The sequence below is a fragment of the Euleptes europaea genome, chromosome 9, assembly GCF_029931775.1.
Source record: "Euleptes europaea isolate rEulEur1 chromosome 9, rEulEur1.hap1, whole genome shotgun sequence".
Classification (NCBI taxonomy): Eukaryota; Metazoa; Chordata; class Lepidosauria; order Squamata; family Sphaerodactylidae; genus Euleptes; species Euleptes europaea.
This window is the reverse complement of record NC_079320.1, coordinates 62,850,302-62,872,293: the sequence shown is the minus strand read 5'-3', so window position 1 is coordinate 62,872,293 and position 21,992 is coordinate 62,850,302. Positions and strand designations below refer to the sequence as shown.

General features: G+C 43.9%; 1 protein-coding gene across 1 annotated transcript in view; it reads left to right on the top strand.

Moving 5' to 3' along the window:
* PCM1 (pericentriolar material 1) overlaps positions 1-21,992 on the top strand; it is a 62,695-nt gene that overhangs the window by 32,780 nt on the left and 7,923 nt on the right. The window contains exons 22-32 of the mRNA XM_056855074.1: positions 750-1,111; positions 1,585-1,752; positions 2,883-2,939; positions 4,179-4,351; positions 4,438-4,566; positions 6,281-6,401; positions 6,603-6,743; positions 8,420-8,553; positions 19,594-19,728; positions 20,792-20,989; positions 21,521-21,580. Of these exons, the coding sequence (XP_056711052.1) occupies positions 750-1,111; positions 1,585-1,752; positions 2,883-2,939; positions 4,179-4,351; positions 4,438-4,566; positions 6,281-6,401; positions 6,603-6,743; positions 8,420-8,553; positions 19,594-19,728; positions 20,792-20,989; positions 21,521-21,580 (1,678 nt within the window). The remainder of the gene's footprint in view (positions 1-749; positions 1,112-1,584; positions 1,753-2,882; positions 2,940-4,178; positions 4,352-4,437; positions 4,567-6,280; positions 6,402-6,602; positions 6,744-8,419; positions 8,554-19,593; positions 19,729-20,791; positions 20,990-21,520; positions 21,581-21,992) is intronic.

The window sequence follows — 21,992 nt, the reverse complement described above, 5'->3', positions numbered from 1 at the left end:
TGTTTTTTACCCCCAACCATTTTAACCATAGTTTTATTTTCCAGCTCAATACGTACAAGCATAAACATAACCAATAAGATTATTATATTTATAATGGAGCTTACTTTGAAATTACATTTCAACTGTTAACTTCTTTGACTTACACTTCAACCATAGTTAACAATGATAATCCTGAACAACTGTAAAATAGGGAGGCGGAATTAGTGCGCCAGAGGTGAGAGAGGATGCAATCCCACAGTTTTCTCCCCTGACCCTAGCTGTTTGGTAATACTCTTTTATAGAGAGATTCCAGTTTTCCACCTTATGATCATGAACGCATTCTAAATTGATGGATTGTCTCCACTTGTATTGTCCAGTCTGCCAGTTAAGATCTTCCTCTGAAGCCCCACTCTCTGTACCCCAGCCTGCAGTAGTGACCAGAGACCGAGGTTTTTCAGTGGTGCACCTTATCTTTGGAATACCCTCCCCTATGAGGCTCACCTGGTGCCTGTTGTAGGTGCCAGGCTGAAACATTTCTTTTTACCCAAACTTCAGTCAAGGTGTTTAAGTAGCTTTTAGTAGTTTCATTGTCTGCTTCTGACCCGAGGATAGCTTTATTGATATTATTTTAGGCTGCTTGGTGTTTAATTAATGCTCAGGCTTGCTCCTAATGGTTTTGTTTTGTTTTAGTTGTATGCCACCTTTAAGCATGTCTCTGGATAGAAAATGTGTATTTTTCCAAATGAATAAATCATTCTTTCTCTGTTAAGAGTTCTGAGGCAGTTTGAAGAGGAAATGGAGAAGGGTAGACTGGCTTGGATAAATGGCCATCAGGATGGAAGAAAAGAGAACCATTTGTCCCTCAATACTGGGTTTGCAGTGCCAGAACAAAATGCCGTTTGTGGTAATCACAAAAATCAACCTGACACCAGCAGAAGAAGAGAATTTGATGAAGAATCTCTGGAGAGCTTTAGTAGCATGCCGGATCCTGTGGATCCTACTACTGTGACTAAATCATTCAAACCCAGGAAAGCATCTGCTCAGGCCAGTCTGGCTTCCAAAGACAAAACGCCAAAGTCTAAGAATAAGAGAAGGAATACTTCCCATTTTAAAAACAGACCTAAAACTAATGGTAGGCAAACAAGTGTGTAAACACACAATTTGGTTTTTTTCTCTCTTCAGTTTTGCCAATACCTGCAGCTGCTTCTTTTCTCGGAAGTAGGCTGTGGAAGTTCTGATGACTAGCTTACGGGGAGACCTTAGCCAGGCATGCCCCTCACCCAAAACCAGGTTGCCCTGCAGTAAAGCAGCCTGCGAGTTTCCTTTCCCCAGCCTGTCTCACAGTTCCCTTGATTTCTTCCTCCCCTTCCTGGATGGTACACTAGACACAGCTCCTAATTGTCCCAAACTACTAGTTCAGATCCCCACCTGTCAGTCCTCTTCCCCCAACTCACATGGGGAGAGGTTATATGAAGTTCACTGAGGCCCTGAAACTACTAATAATTGGCCTGTGTTTGCAATTTTATGACAGTTAGAAATGTTAGAACGTCTTTTTAATGAGTTTTTTTGGGGTCAAGTTGGAAAAAAAATCTCTTTTCATTTAAGGTTATGAAAGTGCCAGTGTTTCTAGTACATGTGAACCTTACAAGAGCAGTAGGAACAGACACTCAACTCGGAAGGAAGAAGGTATCCAAGCGAAAGTATTCAGTATGAAAAATCGGGAACAACTAGAAAAAATAATTAAATACAGTAGATCATCAGAAATGTCTTCAGGTACCTTTTAAAAAAATATAGCATTTTTTTTCCTTCAAAAATATATTGGTTCTGGGACTAAGGGGAAATCCTAATAGGGTCAGATATTTTTTTCATAATTACATAGTTACTTGCTGTTATTGTAAGATAAAACCTCTATCCAAAAATGCATTATTCTTAGAACACGCAAGGAATGTTTAGCTCCAGCCCCAAATATACTTAAGGGTCTATATATGAAATGGCAACTAGATAAGTTAACAGTGCATTAAACTGACAACTTGATCTTAAAATTTCCCCCCACTGCATTATATTATATGTCATAAAGTTTTAATGGTATTTAATTGAACCATGTTTTTTAGTAAACTATTCTTTTAAGTATAAACCAATCAACAGTTTCTTGAGAATGCACCTGCATGTAATGTACTGTTCGGCATTGCACTTTTTCACTTTTGAAGGGACACATTCAGGCATGTATTTTAAAGGAAGAAATTGTTGCAAATAACATTCTGAATTTCAGGTTTCACCATAAACTTTCCATGTCCAACAATGTTACCCTGAAAGGACAGAGCACCTAAATGAGACAATAGTCTTATTCTATTTTAAACCAGGCCTTATAGACAGGCCTGAGTCCTACTTCTTTCATTTAAGAATTAGGAGTAGGAAGTATTACTTAAAAATACTTAACTGATAGTGTCCCTTTTTATCAGTGTGGTGTGTGTGCATGTGGGTTTTGTTTTTCTTTCCCCTTTGGGGTTCTTTGAAATTGTGGGAGATTAGGCAAGTCCTGAGATTTGATTCAGTTTTATACTTTATTAAAATATTGTGTTTGCACTTGGATTTTATTTGTAAACAAATTAAATGTAATAAATTCTGCTCTCAACAGAATTATGTGTTGGGAAATGGGTTTTTGAGCCAGAAACACCATACTTATATTTTTAAAATCCCTTTTGGAATCTTAAACTTTTTTCCCCTGGGATTTTGCCAGGTAATAGGAGATTCCCCCCACCCCAAGGAGTCCTTGGCTGTTTGGGAGGGGAAATTAAAATTACTAAGTGGACTTTCTCCCATTATTTCATTAGGCCTTGCCTTTGTTTCTGATACACGTTTTTGTGTTTATCACTGTCTGTCCTTCCCACCCCCCTTTCCTGCAGCACATGCTAGGAGAATACTGCAGCAGTCTAACAGAAATGCATGCATAGAAGCACCAGGTAACACATTAACTGCTTAGCTCCTAAACTTGTGTATCTTAATTTTTTATCTCTCCCTCTGACCAGTTTCATTTCTCAGATCTTGCTGATTAAATTAACAAATTGTAAAAGGTGCACTGAGTCTGCAGATTTTTTTAAACTTATTAAGAAAGCAAGTAGAGTAAGTAACTAATTAGTCATAATCAGCCCCTGCATATCTGGGATTAAAGTCTTCAGTACTGGAGCATGTGACTTCAAGCCTGATTTATACAAGCGGGAGAATGGAGCGGGGATACAACTGTAGAATGCTGGTGGGAAAATGAACTGCACCGCTTCAGACTGCAGATGGAAGATCATTCTGAAATGCTTGCTTAAGTTAAAAAATATCCTGAACTAGAAGACCAGCAAAACAAAGGAAAGCAGGGGAAGAAGTTTTCTCTCTACTATACTAGTTGTCAGGTTTTCAGGTTTCTCCCTATTGTATTGCTTTCAGGATTTTTTTGAAGTGGAATCCATCACCTGCGATCCCTTCCATTCTACCTCCTAATTCTCTGGCTTGTGTAAACCAGGCTTTATAGGCAGGTTTTGAGCCCCCTGCTGTCTGTTTTAGAAACTAAGCAGTTGGTAGTTAATTGAAATGTCCAATGCTTAAGCCTAGCAGTTTTTTATCTTGAAGTAGGCAAGAGTGCAGTATTTGTAATTAATTTGTGCGGCCTGCTGCTTGGGCTATCAATTGATACAGCTGCGGCCTGTCCTTGGGACTTGGAAAATGCAGGTGCGTTGCTGGGCCTAACCCAGGTTACTGCCTTAATCTCTCCTGTCCTTTTGACTTGAAGGCTGTTAATGTTGTGCAGGAATTGTACAGCTGGCATCCAGTATTCTGAGAAAGCATGACTCATTTTTCCCTGGCTGGTGGGGAAGACGTATCATGCTGGTCAAGCAAAGTTGCACAGGAATATTGAATCCCACCTGTAGTTTTAAAAGCAAAGGACACAGATTTAGGCAATAATTATTTATTGCATTTTGTGAGAGCTGAATTTTAAATATGCTTGCACACATGAATCTCTGTGCAAAATATATATGATGGCTAGAATCCCAGCTGTCACACACAGGCACACATGGGAATTGCCACTATGCACTTTAAGGTTACTTGGATGCCCCTTCCCATAAGAAACATTCCCTCAGAGTTTGCATCTTACAACAGGGAGAAATATTAAGAGAACAGCAATTATATTTACTGATTCCTTCATCTTTCTACAGAAACAGGCAGTGATCTTTCCATGTTTGAAGCTTTGAGAGACACCATTTATTCTGAAGTAGCTACATTAATATCTCAGAATGAATCTCGCCCTCATTTTCTAATTGAGCTTTTTCATGAACTTCAGATGCTAAATTCAGACTATTTGAGACAAAGAGCATTGTATGCTTTACAGGTATGTTGAAAACTGCATGTTTGCGTGTGTGTGTGTGTTTAAATAAGAATTTTAAATAGTATTAACAGTACTGTTGCTTTGATTAGGATATAGTAGCCAGGCATACATCTGAAGGCAACACAAAAGCAGAATGTCCAAAGCCAATGAGCTCAAAGGGATGGATAGGATCCAATTCAGAACTTACACCCAGCGAAAGCCTTGCAACTACTGATGATGTAAGTTTTTAAAGTGTTGTTTGGAATATTTTATGTGAAATATACCTCTTGACAGGGTTTGATGTTTTGGTACTGAAATCTGATACCAGTTGTTTAGTGGGACTCAAAAGCTGTGCAGATCTGGGCCATCAGACATGGATGAACTGCGTAAAACTTGACATAGAAAAATGCCTTCAAAAGAGAATGGCAGAAACGCTTCACTATCAATAAGGCATCAGGTTGGGTCCTGTGATCTGCTGGCACAAGGATTGGGTATCTTTCCCATATCCCCCCCCCCCAACAGCCCCTTTTAGCTGCAGGAAAGTTGACTCCTGGGGTTGGGGGCTGCATTGAGGAGGAAGCGGGTGAAATGGGTCCCATCCACCCTCTTCCAGAAGCACAGCTCTGCTGATGAGAGAGGTGGATAGGGTAATTTCACCCCCTTCTTAATGCAGCTCCCCAGCCAATACAGCTATTAGTCCACATGGGTCCCTGAACTCTTGGAATCAAGTTCTCGAGGTTTGGAACACTCACAGAATGTTGCATCCAAGCCACATATTATATGTAAGTATGAGAGCCAGCGTAGTGTAGTGGTTATAGTGTTGGACTTGGATCTGGGAAACCCAGATTCGAATCCCCACTCTGCCTTGGAAACTTGCTGGGGGACTTTGGGCCAGTCACACACTCTCAGCCTTGAAGAAGAAGAATTGGTTTTTATACCCCGCTTTTCTCTACCATAAGGAGTCTCAAAGCGGCTTAAAATCGCCTTCCCTTCACCCCTCACAACAGGCAGCTTGTGGGTCGGTGGGGATTAAACAGTTCTGAGAGAAATGCAACTAGCCCAAGGTCACCCTTTATGTGGAAGAGTGGAGAATCAAACTGGTTCTCCAGATTAGAGTCCGCCGCTCTCAACCACTATATTATGCTGGCTCTGGTAAGTATTTGGATGGGAGACTTCCAAGGAATATCAGGGGTATGATGCTAAATAACTGGCCTGAATACTTGTTACAAGCAGTGGTTCTCTAATCCAAACAAGACTGAGTCCAAGATAGTTCAAAAATCCAAAACAACAGGTGGCCAGCCATACTGACACGGGGCCAAAAGTGTCCCAAAGCTAGTTGTATTCCAAGCAAAGGGGAAAACTAGAATGAAGAATCTTTATGTCTGATGGCCTATGCTATCATGATTCTGGCTAGCCAATCAGATGTAGGACCAGTGATGTAACCCAACCAACCATTGGGGTTACTGACTAGATGATTCAATCACGTAGGATTGCCAGTTAGTCTCTAATGCTCTGCAGCTGTATTAGATCCAGTTAACAAGCAGTCAAAACTTTGTGCTAACAAGATGGAATGTGTAGGCTCTCTTAGGCAGCCTTGAAACCATTAGGGCAAATGATGTACCCTGCATCTGTGAATAGAATACATCCCATCCTCCTTATCTCTCCCTCTGAGCTACAGTCAGCTTACCTTTGTTCTCAGGGAGCAGAAAACTTCCATGGACTTTAGGCCTCAGCCTGAACCACTATTTCTATTTGAACAAGAGACTATGGAAGAGGCCTAGTCTCTTGAGACGAACCTTAGCTGCAGATACTCCTCTTATGATGGTCTTTGCTTACTGTTACGATCCTGGGTAATAAATTCTAAAAACGTGTCTATTTTTAGGAGATAATTGGTGTTTGGCCAATTGTTTGTGGAAGAGTATGTGCCAGTTTGTTGTGTTGTATGTTTTAAAGGAGACATTTGAGAAGAACTCTGACCCAGGAGCCTGTAGAGAATGTGAACAAAATGATGCAGACAATGGCAGTATTATGTCCGTTTCTTCAAATTTTGAACCCTTTGCAACTGATGATCTTGGTAAGCATAAAATCCATGGTTGCATGATATACATAAGCAACTTGGTGTTTGTTTTGGTAGGGGATCTGAACTCCTTGAATCTCAAACTATTCCGCGCTGGTGTATAACTGAAACATAATTGTACTTTTTAAAATGTATGTGTTAATGCTTGACTTTCAAAACCTAAAACATATTGTAAAAGATATTGTTGCCCGGTTATAGGCAACACTGTTATTCATTTAGATCAGGCGCTGGCTCGGATGAGAGAATATGAGCGGGTAAAAATGGCAGCTGAAAGTAATCTTGATTCTGAAGATGGTTGTAGTAATAACCCCCAGGTTGCTTCTGCTTCTAAACTGGAAGGTATGGTTATATGTATATGCTTATCTGTCACAACTATATCCCATCCTTTCTGAAAGGTCTTCACAGCACATGTGGCCTTTTTAGGCGGTTTCCGATCTAGAACATAGTCCATGCTTAAATGGCAGAATGCTGAGGTGGTAGAGTGGACTACTACTTCGCGTATTAGGTGTGGGGTTTTTATTTTTGTTTACTGTTTTTCAAGTTCTCTTACATTAATAATTCCCTAAAAACTAGCACAACTGGGCTAGAAACTTTATTTCTGATGTGCTGATTTCTTATTTGCAGGGAGTTTTTACATAGAATAATTGTGACTCACATACTACCAGACACTGCAATAGTACAGTCAGACAAGGATCTTATTTTTACTATTTTTATTTTATGTTATGATTATTTATGACTCAGTCTGCAAATTAAATTTTAAAATGCAATGCCTCAGTTTCCTACCCTCAAAATTTCACATATACCCAATACTAATGAGAAAGAGTATATGTATCTTTTATTTTAATATCTGAGACACAGGGAAAATTAAAAGTTGAAGGTAGAAAGCACAAATTGTGTAGTAAAGAAAACAAAGGGTATTATTGGGACCAGAATAGTCCCATACAGTCATAAATAAGCCCAGCAATATATTTGGTTATCAAGTCAAAACTTTATAACATTGAAAACATCTTAACTGTTCAATAATATCGTGTCTTAACTGCGGACAAAATTATGCACATTTTAAATAAATATACAATACACTTTCAAACATACATATACAACTTATCTAATGCTTTGGATTGTCTCAAATATATTTCTTCATCTTATCCATTCTGCTTGAGTAAAGTCTTGTCTTGGAAAGCATGTCACTCATTCCAAAAGAGAGAATATTTCATAGGGGTTTTCAGTGTGTTCTCCAAAATTTCAGGTTTTTCAGTTAGAACAGCTAAAAAGTCAGGGGTAGGAGTGAAGCACGCACACACAAATATTTCTGGGTTTGCTTTTCCAGGCTTTTGCATATGTTCAAATCCCCTCAGCTGTGAAGCTTGGGCTAGTCAGTTCCTTTCAACCTAACCTACCTCAGAGGGTGGTTGTGAGGCAAAAATTGGAGGGGAGAACCATGAACACCACCACCTTGAGCTCCTTCAAGAAAGGTGGGATAAATGCAGTAGTTAGCCCATTTTTACCATGTTGTTCTGCTGCATGAGTAGACCAGGCCTTATTAGGCTTCAAAATGGGAACGGTATCAGGTGCCTTAACACTGTTCTCTGAGTAAACCTGTGTATGCTACATGGGAACAAAGTGAGGGTCTGCGGTGAGAGGAAAGAACTGAAAATCATCCACCTTCTTTTATGGGCAGAGCAAGCAGAAAAGGCGGTTAAGATCTATGTAGAAAAATGGTGATCACACACGTTAGGTTATAGCCTACTGAGTTATCGGTGGTGGATTCCTCTGGGGGAAAAGCCTTTTGGCAACACCAGAGGCTCTTCCGAAAGTAGAAAAGCCTCTTGCTTTGGTGGGATGCTCTTGTGCTGCAGAAATGTGCTCCTCTTAGCTGAATGGGGTGATGAGATAACAACCCTTGAACTTTTTAATCCATAAATATTTGCTAAAAATAAGTGAAAGCCTGTACACAACGAGATAGGTGGCAGTTGCTACCTCTTTTGAAATGGAGTAACTTTTTTCGCTTTTTAAAGGTTCAGATAAAATGGAAGGCCATTGTGCAGAACAACCTAGTGAAGTATCTGCTGTTCCTTGTCCACGAATTGATACTCAGCAGCTTGACCGGCAAATTAAAGCTATCATGAAAGAGGTTATTCCTTTTCTGAAGGTAATTTAAAAAATCTAGTTTCCGAAAATTTAGCTTAGAAGAATAAGCAAGCCACTTTTCAAGTAAGCTGTAGCTTGGTTTCTCTTTAGCCACTTGTAACCCCTTCCTTCCAAGCAGCACAAATTTTTACCTGGTGGTAGAGCAGTTTTTCATGGCATGCGGAAATATTGTGGATCTGATTCCAGTTGAGAAAGTGTTCTCGCTCTTAGAGACAAGGCCATCTTCAGCTTGGGTTCTTGTGCTTGCTTATCTGGGAGGCAGGAAACAAAACTGTGGACCTTCCTGTGTCCGGGAGGAAGTAGCCCCTCCCCTCTCCTATTACTCCAGTTTTGTTTCCTGCCTTTGACGGGAGAGCAGTGTTAGTTTGTCGCTCTACTAAAAGATAAGAATTTAGACTTAAAAATTAGACCGATAAGTGTAAATTTGTCTAGTCCCTTGTGTGTCGGTGTCCTTATTGTCCCCACCTGTTTTCTGCCTTGTGCAGAACACTTTTGCCGCAAGCTTCGGCTAGGCATTAAGTTTCCCGTCTAAACAAAATGGCGGAGGCCCGAGGAGACGACTATATCTCGTCCCAAGACCTAGTGCCGGGCTTACTCACCGCAGCTCATGGCAGCCTGGACGAACCGTCCTGCAGTCACCCTTCAGATTCCCCTTCAGGGACAAAGCGCAAGCCCTCAAGTAATGTAAACAAGGGCTCTGAAAAACATAAGGGCACCGCAAGCGCAGGTTCCACCTCAGCGCTGAAGAGAAAGAAGAAAAATCAAGGCAAGGCTGCTAGCCTGACGCACAGGAAGAGAAGTGGCGCGGCTTCTAGCCTTACTGTTACAGCGCCCCGGGCTACTACATTGGCTTTGGCCGATCTGCCCGCCCCACTCCACCCAGAGTCTACCCGGGACGCCGCAACTTCGGCGGATGCAGATCTGCGCCACGGCGCATCCGCGGCGCACGGGACACCTCAGGCAGCAACAACAGCCCACGGGAGTGAGCTCATGGCGGCCGCTCTCCCAGCTCCGTATGCGGCGGATCGCGCGGGAGAAGCATTGACTGCCGGAGAGGCGGTGGCGGCGCTTGGTAATGTTCACAACCGTGCGATGGGCGGGGGAGAAGGGGGACTTTTAGCTCTTAAAGCAGAGCTCGTTCAGCTGGTATGCATCGTGTTTGTGGAAGGGCTGCAGGCTCTGCAAGTATCCCCAGCGCTGTCCTTACAAGGGGAAGGGCTTACTCGAGAGGAAGACGCCTCTGGCAACCTCCAGCCCAACCTTCCAAAAGGGTGGGAGGGAACTCCCTGGCCAACCAAGGCGGCCATAAAAGCTCCTCCGCCTTCCAAAACTAACATGTCTATGTCTCCAGAATCTTCTGAAGATGAAATAGAGGAGGGTGAGTTCTCTTCAGGTGAAGAGACTCCCCCAATGGAGGAGAAACAGCTTAGGCTTTTCCCCCTAAATGAATTTCCATCTCTTCTCTCTAAATCCCTAGCAGCCCTTGATCTGGCAGAGGTCTCAGAGCCTCAGGATCCCGACAAACTTAGAGGGGCGAAAGAGTTTTTTCACAGATACAATGTTCCTTCTAAAACCATACCAGTTCCAGATTACTTCTCTACGCTTATTAAAGCTGAGTGGGATAAGCCTCTGGCTTCAAAGCAAGTCGCTGTGGTTTCAAAAAAGTTTTATACCCTATCAAAACCATCTGCGCAGATGCTCCAGATTCCCCTGGTGGAGGCTCCTGTCGTGGCGCTTCACTCATATGACGTGGTAGCCAGAGACAGCATGGGCCCCATGAAAGACCCCCTAGACAGGAAAGCAAAACTTGCAATTAAAAGAGCCCATGAGGCCTCTACACTGGCAGTTAGTGCATCAATTACCTCTGCCCTTATCTCAAGAGCTGCCATAGTCTGGACAAGAAAACTTAACCAGCTGATTCCTGAGGACAACAGGAAGGTGCTGGAAGGGGTGTCCCGTGTCCTCAAGGCGGTTACATTCGTTGCTGACTCTACCTTGGACACCCTGTCCTTTTCTGCTAGGGCTATAGCCACCCAGGCAGCCGCTAGGAGAGCTCTTTGGCTCCACCCTTGGCAGGCAGACACCCACTCCAAAGCAGAACTAATGGGTTTTCCCTACCAGGGAGACAAACTATTCGGAGACCAGCTTGATTCCATCCTCGTAGAAACGACGGACAAAAAGAAGGCCCTGCCCAAGAGTTTCCGCAGGGATAACAGGGGCTCCTCTTGGTCATTTAGATCATCTCATACACTCCAGCGTTTTCGCAATGACCAGAGAAGGGGCCGGTGGTCGCAGCCCAGGGGCTCCTTTCGGAGGAGGGGCCGTTTCTCACGGCCCAGATTTTCACAGCCCAACTCCGACAGACAAAATTTTAACTCCCGCCAGGGAGCCAAACAGTGACGCCAACAATCTCCCAGTGGGAGGGCGTCTCACGCACTTCGCTACCCTTTGGTCAGACGTCCAGTCGGACGCTTGGGTGACACAAGTCATCTTCCAGGGGTATCAAATAGAGTTTGCACGTCCTCCCCCAGACCGCATGATATCCTTTCATCGACCCCTGTCCAAAACAAAGCGCCTACGCACTGCAGAGGCGGTAAATCACCTCTTAAACATTCGGGCCATCGAAACCGTACAGCCGTTAGACCGCTCTTGCGGAATTTACTCGATCTTCTTCAGTCCCCAAGAGGAATGGGGACTGGAGTGCCATCCTGGACCTCAAGTTCCTCAACAGGTATGTCATCAAGAGGCGGTTCAGGATGGAGACCCTGAAATCCATCAAAGAGGCTCTACATCCCCACGCTTACCTTACCTCGATAGACCTCACTGAGGCCTATCTGCACATCCTTGTGCATCCCACACATCGCAAATTCTTGAGGTTCTCCTTCCAGGACCTTCATTACCAATTTCGGGCCATGCCCTTCGGGCTTTCCTCAGCCCCGAGGGTCTTTACCAAGGTCCTGGTGGCCTTGATAGCCCTAGTGCGAGCCCAGGGGGTCCAGGTACATCCGTACCTAGACGACATCCTTATATGTGCTCCATCCAAAGAACTGAGCATAGCACATATGACCCTGGTCCTGAAGACTCTGACAAACCATGGCTTTCTGATCAATCAGAAAAAGTGTCATCTGGAGCCTACTCAGACACTATTACACCTGGGGGTGTTGATAGACACCACTCAGAACGCTCTCTTTCTACCCTTGGACAAGGCGCTCAAGATCGCAGCCTTGACCAAGAAGGTCATCAGGTCGTCCTCATCCAAACTGATGACTCTTGCCAAGCTGCAGGGGCACATGATCTCCTGCATCCCTGCAGTACCCTGGGCGCGCTTCCACGCCAGGCCGCTTCAGTGGTTCCTCTTGCAGTTCCAACAAGACATCATGAAGAAAAGAGACAGAAGCCTCATTCTTCCCAAGACGCCTGGCTCTGTCATGGTGGACGATCACAGACAACCTGTGCAAGGGTCTTCCATACATCCGCGAACTTCCCGAACAACTATTTACCGACGCCAGTTTGTCGGGATGGGGGGCCACTTTCAAGAACCAGCCGGCTCAGGGACTCCCGAGTCAATTGGAAAAGAGTCAAAGTATCAATGTCCTCAAAATGAAAGCAGTCTGGATGTCATTACTACATTTCGCCCCCCAGATAGAGAACAAACACCTTCTAATTTTTCATTTCATTTCATTAACCTTTATTGGCATACCAAAAGACAGAGATAGAAAAAAAAAAACAATATACCTCCAAAGGGCTATACATATAAGTTACACCTTCTAATAAGAACGGACAACGTGGCCACAAAAGCCCACCTAAACAAACAGGGCGGGTCACGTTCGTCCACCCTACACAAACAAGCTTCGAGGATTCTCGATTGGGCGGAACATCATCTCCAGTCCTTGACAGCTGAACATATACGGGGAATTTTGAATGTGCAGGTCGATTGGCTCAGCCGCAAACAGCTGGACGAGGGAGAGTGGGAGCTCAATCCGGCGGTTTTCCATCTAATGACCCAGAAATTTGGGACCCCTGTACTGGATCTATTCGCATCCAATGCAAATCATCAACTCCCACGGTTTTTCACCCGCTACAAGCATCCAGCCGCAGAAGCAACGGATGCCTTGTTGTCCCCATGGCCAGCGGGCCTCCTTTACGCCTTCCCCCCCCTGCCCTTAATCCCAAGAGTCATTTGCCGTGTCTGGCTTCTAAAGGCCACAGTACTGCTGGTAGCCCCGGATTGGCAGAGGCGCCCTTGGTATCCGGCCCTTCACGAAATGTCCTTCAGGGAGCCTTGGCGTCTCCCCGTGAATCACGACCTACTTCTACAGGGTCCAGTTTGCCACCCGGACCCTCAGTGGTTCAAGATGACCATCTGGCCGTTGAAAGGAGGAGGCTTCTGACTTTAGGCTATACGCCAGATATAATAACCACCATCCTAGCCTCATGTCGACCATTTACCATCCGCATTTATAATGCCACTTGGAAGGTTTTCGACTCCTGGTGCAGGAACAGATCTGTAGACCCCCTTAAACCTAGGGTTTCATGTATCTTAGCCTTTCTTCAAGAAGGCCATAAACTAGGCCTTAGGTGCACCACCATGCGGAGGCAACTAGCGGCCATCACTACTCTGGTACCCAGGGTATCTGGATACCCACTTTTAAACCATCCTCACGTTAAAGCCTTCCTTCGAGGGGTTAAATCAACATCTCCAGTGTCGCATTGATTTCCGACTTGGAAGATACACACAGTCCTTACTGCCCTTACTAAGCCTCCGTTCGAGCCCCTCAGGACAGTAGACCTGAAGTGGCTCAGATTAAAAGTTCTCTTCTTAACAGCCATAACCTCGTCCAGACAGATTTCCGAATTGGGGGCATTGTCTGTAGCTCCGCATCTTTGCATATTCCACAAAAATAGAGTAGTGCTACGACCAGATCCTTCTTTCATACCGAAGGTGAACACGAGATTTCATAGAGAACAGGACATTGTCCTTCCAACATTTCACCCAGATCTGTCCTCTCCACAAGAGAAATCTTGGCATTCCCTAGATCTCAGAAGAGCATTAAAAATTTACACAAAGCGTACTCAACACATTAGGCTTTCTGACTCACTGTTCGTCACATTGACGGCTCCAAACAAAGGTATGGCGATGTCCAGAGCTGCCATCAGCAACAACATTAAAAGCTGTATCGTTCAGGCATATAAAGCCTCCGGCCTGCCAATGCCCACAAATATCACAGCACATTCCGTCAGAAGCGCGGCTACCTTGGCTGCCTTCGCCCGACGGGTTTCAGTAGAGGAAATTTGCAGGGCAGCCATGTGGTCGTCGTCTTCTACATTTATTCGACACTACAAGCTAGACCTGCTGTCCTCTGCAGATGCTATCTTTGGGGGAAAAGGTACTGCAGCATGTGAAGGAGGTTTAATCACACCCACCCAGATTCATAAGCTCTTGTACGTCCCGAGCTGAAGATGGCCTTGTCTCTCAGAGCGAGAACGATCCTTGGTTACTTACCAGTGAAGGCTCCTTCTGCTCTGGGAGACGAAGGCCATCTTCCCCTCCCAATCAGGAGCATTAGTACCTCCTACACCTAAATTTGCACTACGCTATTACAGTACCTTCCTCAACAAATAGACACAACACAGAAATAATAGCTTTTGTTTATTATGTTGTCAAGTTGGCATCTTGCCATTGTTTATTCGTGTTTCCTTTATCCGTTATTCCTTGTTTATAGCCCGGTCTTCCTGTACAAAAAAAAAATTATTGCAGGGTTATTAAAGTCAAAGCTCTAGAAATACTGGAGTAATAGGAGAGAGGAGGGGCTACTTCCTCCCGGACACAGGAAGGTCCGCAGTTTTGTTTCCTGCCTCCCAGATAAGCAAGCACAGGAACACGAGCTGAAGATGGCGTTCGTCTCCCAGAGCAGAAGGAGCCTTCACTGGTAAGTAACCAAGGCTCGTTTTCTCTTAATTACAAGTAAATACTTGCATTGAGGTCAGTTGAAATATTGGCTCCCTCTTGCGCCAGTGAGTATATGAACTCACGGTTAATATGTCAGCCCATTGTGGTATTGAGTTCAGAACTTGGCTTGATCAGTCCTGTGATAACTATTGTCCTGTTCATCTTTGGTCTTCTGTGCAGTCCCACATGGGGACTGTGCATGTGCAGGCCTTCCATGGAGAATTTCCCAGCTTAAAATTACCACTAGGGGGCACTGGACCCTCTCTCACAGCTGTTGCAACTGTTTCCTGCCCAAATGGTCACATGGTCTGAATGAGAAACTCCCCCTTTCCTCAATTCATTCTTTACCACTGACAGAGGAGGTTCTGCCTAGCATCTCTACAGCTTATTCAACATTTGTTGCAGAGTAGACCTTCAGTTTTTGCCTTGGTTCTTACCAAAGCACAGTTGTAAGAACTACAACTTTATACTTACTTTGGTCCAAAAATTCTTTCCTACCGATTCACTCCCCCCCCCCCAATTGTATTCTGAGGCAGGTAGCAGAGTTTAAGATGGCTCAGAAAGGCCTCTTCAAGAAGTGCTTCCAACGTGACGTGAAAATGACCCAGACAGACGATCACAATTTTAGTCTTTTTTGTGTGGAAAAGGGGCACAATGTAGCTGCTTGTAAGGCCTGTCAACAATTTACATCCAAGGCTCGAAGTGACAGGGCATCAAAATTGAAGGCTGCCCTCTGAGTGAAGGCTCTGTTGTCCTCAGATCCACCCGCTAAGACGGGTGCCTAAGACATCTTCCAAATTGCCCTCAGTGGTCTTCACCATCAGCCCTGAAGGTCCCAAGATTGGATCCACAATAAACTGTGTCCCAATCTTGCTCTCCCTTGGTTACGAGGAGCTTGTTGGAACTGATGGCAAAGAAATCCAAATCCATAATGAGTGTGTGAAATTGGATCTGAAGCACAGATCTTGCTTGGTTTCAGCCCCAGATTCATTACCTAACCTCGAAGAAACCATCCCTCCTCCAAGGACACCATCAATCCTCTCTCTATCTCTGTCCCACTCTTTTCTCTGAGGGTGAAATCCTTTCCTTTCCTTTTATCCCTTAGAAGCTTCTTGATCAATTGATCTTGAGCAGCATATATCTAGTGTTGGAGGGATATAAGGACTGAAACAAATCTTGCCACTGACAATGTAGCCTTGGGGTCCCTATCACTTAGTAAAAAAGGCATTATGTCAGTCACAGATTTGGATTTGTATATTAAAAGGGGGGAAATATAGTGCGATCGAAGTTCCTCGTAAAAGCGGCATTCCAAAAGGGCATGGGCTAATGAGTCAATAGAGCCAGAAGAGCAAGAGGGTGAAATCAGCCGAGATTCAACACAATCAGAATACATCCACCCAGATCCAATACATGGGCATACAGAGACCGCTTCATTGGCTTATTGGTTAACCACCAGTGCCTTGGCATCCTTATTTCATGTCACCGGCATACTTACTAGACTGGGGTGATTGTGTTCGACCAGTTCCGAGAGCAGATTCAACCTCCACCCAACCACTGTGTCATAAACGACACTCTGCCACAGCTATGTTATCTGCACTGCCAGCGACTTCTTACATGGAGGCTATGTTTGAATCCAATGTGGGGGATCAAGAGGAAGCTACCCCAGGTTCAGAGGTTGGTTACAGCACCCCGGCCAACCCTTCCCCATATGAAAGGGTAGGAGATTTCAGTGACTTGAAATTATAAACTGAGCAAATGCTGTGTATGGCTCATTCTGTAGAAATTGATGGGACAGCTACTGCCCATAGGCCCAAGGACAAAATTCTCTGCCACCTATCTTCAGATTCACCAAGCGTGGTAGCCCTTCCTGTACTAGAAGGCTTTTTGGCCATGACCAACCGTGGAACAAACCTGCCTCACTCTTGGCTACTTCCCATGGTTTGGAGAGCCTCTACAGTGTTAAGCAGCAGAATTGCACCTTTCTGGGTACGCATCCTCCACCCTCCTGGATTATGGAGAAAATTCAACCTAGGCGCAAGCAGAGTTAACATGCAGACTGTTAACGAGGGAAGAAAATTAGATACATAGGGCAAAACATTTATTTATCCGCTGCTCTCAATCTGAAGATTGCCAGTTATTGGGCCATTATGGCCAGCTACCAATTATTCCTTTGGGAGAAGATGAACTCTTATCTAGACCTCCTCCCAAAGGATAAGAAGACCCTTCCAAGACTGCTGCAGTCAGAAGCCATACTAAGCAGCAGATAAACGCTAGCCACCATGCAACAGATACTTCCACCAGGGCTGTGGCCATCTCCATGGTATTATGAGACCATACATGGTTGCAGTCAAGAGCCCTCCCTCTTGATACACAGCAGTGGGTGGAGGACCTTCCCTTTGATGGGTCAGCGCTGTTTTCAGTCAAAACTGATGACACCTTGTCGCAAATGAAGAGGAGTCACCAAACTGCGGAATCCCTGGTGGTCACCGCATCTGTTTCTTCGGCATGAAATGGAGAAATGCACTCTTTCATGCATTCCCTCCAGTCCTACAGATAGGCAGGACTTTGGCCAAGGGAACAGATCGCATCTTGATTACCCCTTTCTGGCCTTGCCAGGTCTGGTTTCCCACTCTGGCTCCTTCAGAGGGGAGATATATTCACCTACCATCAGTGCCGATTGTTTGTTATTGGGCTCTCTCTAAAGGGAAGAGAGCAAACTCTAAAGGCAAACTCTCCCACCATGGATTGTGTCTAGAATAAAGACTTGTTGCTACCAGGCCAGACTGCCGTGCCCCCTAATTGTATGTGCTCACTCCACAAGAGTGCAGGCGTCTTCAGCTGCTTTTCTCAGAAGTGTTCCAATCCAGGCAGTCTGGTCTTCTGCCGACATGTTTGTCAAGCACTACACCTTGGACCTGCATGCAACAAGTCAAGCATCAGTTGGAAAGGCTGTGCTTCTATCTATGTTCCAGTGAAATGATCTTGAGTGCTCTTGCCACCACCTTGGTGAGTAGCTTGTTAAAATCCCAGTGTGGAACTGCACAGAAGACAGAAGATGGAAAACAGGCTTGCGCTTACCTGTAACTGATGTTCACTTACTATCTTTTGTGCAGTCCCACGAGTAGTTTATGCTTGCAGCTGCTCAGGCAGAACTGAGGGAAGGGGCGCTCCTTGCTCGGACCACATGATTGTTTGGGCAGGAAATGGTCACAGTGACTTCGAGGGAGGGTCCAGCACCCCCTGGTGGAATTTTTACGCTCAGAAAGTTCTCCGCAGCAGGCCTGCTCATACACAGTCCCAATGTGTGCCTGCACAGAAGACATTCTATGAACATCAGTTACAGGCAAGTGCAACCCTGTTATCCCTGTCTCCCTTGCCTTCCCCCTCCAAGCTGTGAGCAACAGAGAGGTAAGGTGTGTGTGTGTGGGGGGGGGAGTCTTGAAGCCCCCACCCCTATCCCTTGGGTAGCCTGCTACTAGTCACATAATTGTGAGCCCTATAAACTCCTCCAGTGGTCTGATTTACTGACAGTGGAGTTTCCACGTGTGCGTGTGTCTGCAATAACTACTCTTCCTCCTCCAAGCCTTAGTGAATCTCTCTAGCTCAGCTGGGGGTGTGCTATCCCTATGTAGTGAATAGCCACCTGCATAAGTGAGAGGTATCCACTGTCTGAGATCTCTACAAGAGAAAAAGATCTTAAACATCCTCTGCAGACTAAGCACAAAAGTATGGAAATGAATATCAGTACAGGTATAACAGAGAACTTGGAAATAAAAGGCAGAAGGAATATTGTCTGAGTTGCACCAATTAATGAATTACCTTGGCTTTTCTCTCAGAGAAATGGATGCAAGCCAGCAGGAACAAAGGATGATCTTGGTATTTGTGCAGACTTGAACTCTGTTCCTCCCCATCCCCCTGTTTTTGGGGTGATTGAGCTGAGTGAGCTGAACATTTAACACCTTCTTTCCCAACTGGGAAGGCTTCTGTGGAACCAGTCCTGTATTGAGGGGCTGAGTTACCTTCTTCCTGCCACGTTGCCTTTGACCCATTGTGCCGTGTCATGCACTTCTGGTTTTGAGGCTTTCTGGCTGGATTATTAAAAATAATCTTCCCCTTTATTGACAGGGCAGCCAAATGGACGCCTCTTTCCTCCGTATGTATCAACATATTTTATGGTGGAGTTCAGAGGCATGTGTAGTTCCCTGGGGCCCTCTGAGTAGCAACAGTCATCACCTATTAAACTGCAGAAGCTTCTTGCAACACAGAAGTGCATATTGACTGCTGTGTTGGACACTTATAGATATGGAGTATAGCTACAGCATGGTGTGGTTAAGAGCGGCCAACTCTGATCTGGAGAATTGGTTTTGATGCCTCATTCCTCCATATGAGCAGTACACTCTAATTTGGTGAACCAAGTTTGTTGCTGGGTGACCTTGGGATAGTCACAGTTCTCTCGGAACTCTCTCTGTCCTACCTACCTCACAGGATGTCTTGTGGGGAGGGGAAGGGAAGGTGATTGTAAGTCGCTTTGAGATTTGTTAAAGGTAGAGAAAAGCAGGGTATAAAAACCAACTCTTCTACTTTTTCTACTATTACTACTTCTATAACATAACCTGCTGAGGCTGCATATCTAGTAGATAGTTGCTTTCATTTAAGAACTCCAGTCCATGAAGCAAGGCATAAGGCAGCTTAATTCAGCAACCTACATTTGTATGTAATAAAATGTTAGATGAGGTATTCACAGCCACAGAAAACATAAGGTATATTATTGACTGATTTTGGTGGCATAGAATTTTTTCAGGAACTTAACGATGCCATCTTAAACAATTGCACCTTTCTTGAAGTCAAGGGTGATAACTCTGCTTAGGGTGGCATTGCAATTGTATGTTTTTTGGTCTGTGGTGCTGTTTTTGATTGTATGGTATTACAGTACTACATGATTAAGTGATGCACTGAAGATCTTAACTTTTCTCACACTTTGCTGCAGTCTGCATGTGATACTGTGGTTAAAACAGCAGATCAATAAAGGATCTCTTTCATGAATGTTGCCTTTAAAATAAGTGAAGGCTGATCTATTTCAACTCTTGCTAGGATCACATGGATGAGGTATGTTCTACTCAGCTCTTGACTTCAGTAACGCGCATGGTCTTGACCCTTACACAACAAAATGATGAAAGCAAAGAGTTTGTGAAGATCTTTCATAAGCAACTTGGCAGCATATTGCAGGTCAGTGTGATCTGTTTCTGGACCAAGCAGTTCAGAGCCAGTGTGCTGTAATGTTTAGAGTATCAGATTAGTATTTGGAGACCCAGGTTTGAATCCCCAGAAACTTGGTGTGTGACCTTGGGTCAGTCTTTCATTCTCAGCCTAGTCTACTTCATGGGGGTGTGTGTATGAGAGAGAGAGATTAGGATAAAATGGTGGGAGAATGTTGTGAGCTGCTTTGGGTTCCTATCGGGGATAAAAACAGGGCATAAATTCTCCTGGGACTTATTTTCACATTTTCGATACAGCAGAAACCTCATGAGATTCTTACCTTGTCAATTTAATGTGCATATTCTTCACCCCTTCGTGGCAATAGCTGATTTTACTGCATCAGTGAGCGTATTGGTTTCACAGAATCAAAGACGCTGAGTCAAGTCAGCGCTGCTTATAAAACCTCATTTATTTTGCAAGTTAAAATAAATTTTCTGCATCATAAATACTTCTCCAATCTTGAAAGCACAACTAGTTACCTGCCGCCTGACTAATTTGTAAATAACGAGTAATCAAAGTCATGTTGAAATCTTGGCTGTTACCGCACTAGGTATTCCCAGCGATGTATCAAGAGTTTGGAAATGTTATAAAAAACATCGCTTTAAAAGGGTTTTTGGATGCCACGGCTAAAAAATGGTTGGAAGACGTCTTCACAGCTAAAGGGGCCAAACAAAGTGTGAACAGTATTTTTTATAACAGTTTCAAACTCTTAATACATCGGTGGGAATACACAGAAAGTGCGAACAGTATTTTTTATAAAATTTTCAAACTCAATACATTGCTGGGAATACCTAGTGCGGTAACAGCCCTTGTAATACTTTTTGTTTGTAACTTACTGTTTAAATTGCTATCGCAAATTTGCCTTGGTCTGTGGGCCAAGTTGTCAACTTTCATCTCAAATATACCTACATCCTCATTGTGAGGATGTAGGGGAGATGTCCTCCAAAGAATCCAACATGGTGTGTGTTGGGTTATGTTAAATAATGAAATTTTGTGTGTGTTCTGGGGTGGGTGTTTTTTTTTTTTGTAACAGGATTCACTGGCAAAATTTGCTGGTAAGAAATTAAAGGATTGTGGGGAGGACCTTCTTGTGGAGATTTCTGAAGTCTTATTCAATGAACTAGCCTTCTTTAAACTCATGCAAGACTTGGACAACAATAGCCTTACAGTAAAGCAAAGATGTAAAAGGAAGATTGAAGCGGATGGAATGATACAGTCATATGCCAAAGAGGTGAATAATTGCCATATTTTAAATGAAATAACATGGGTAGTTGATAATCTTAGAGAAAGTCACTCTCAAAATTGTGTTAGTTCATGCGACAATTTGTATGAATTTGTAACGAACCATTTCGAGTTGGAATGCAAATTATGTTGAAGAGCTTATTGTACACTGTCTCTGTCAATTGATACTTTTAAACAGGGCAGATCATGAGGGAAAGAAAAAGGTGTGGTGGAGGGTGTATTAGAAGCTTTGTCTGCTGCATGTTACCACATTAACATGATGCTGTAGTTGTGTTCAGGTTGAACCAAAGCATTGCTGGGCAAGGAAGCAATGACCACTCTCGTTAGAGGGAAAGGATGACATCCTGGTGCTCTTGGGTACTCCCTCTCCCATGTTCCCTGGAGGCAGGAAATAGGTCACTCTTTCTGCCTCCTAAGGAGAGAGAGTGGATTCTTTAGCAGAGAATACATTTGATACTCGTCTGTAGCTTGCTTGGTTTTGTAGACAAACACTACTAACTTTCAATTCTGTGCTTCAAAGGCAAAAAGGGCACTTGAAGGAGGAGCTTGTTCATCTGCTGAAGATATCGATGAAGATAAGGTAAAATTGCATTAATTATTTATCATTTTATTTTTATTACCCTTTTTTTAGAGATAGGGTGATATAGGCCTATAGTACCTCTTTTAATAGACTGCAAGTATATGTTTTTCCTAATACAGCAGTAATTTGCTCAAAAGTAGTGCTTAAATGTAATTGAACATTTTTATTTTATTCTAATGCATGGAAGCATTCCTTAAGTGATGGTGTGTGTGTAGTGCTGTCAAGACGCTTCCGACTCATGCAACCCTATGAATCAATGTCCTCCAAAACTTCCTATCTTTAACAGCCTTGCTCAGATCTTGCAAATTGTTGGCTGTGGCTTCCTTTATTGAGTCAATCCATCTCTTGTTGGGTCTTCCTCTTTAGCTGCTGCCCTCAACTTTTCCTAGTATGTTGTCTTTTCCTAGTATGT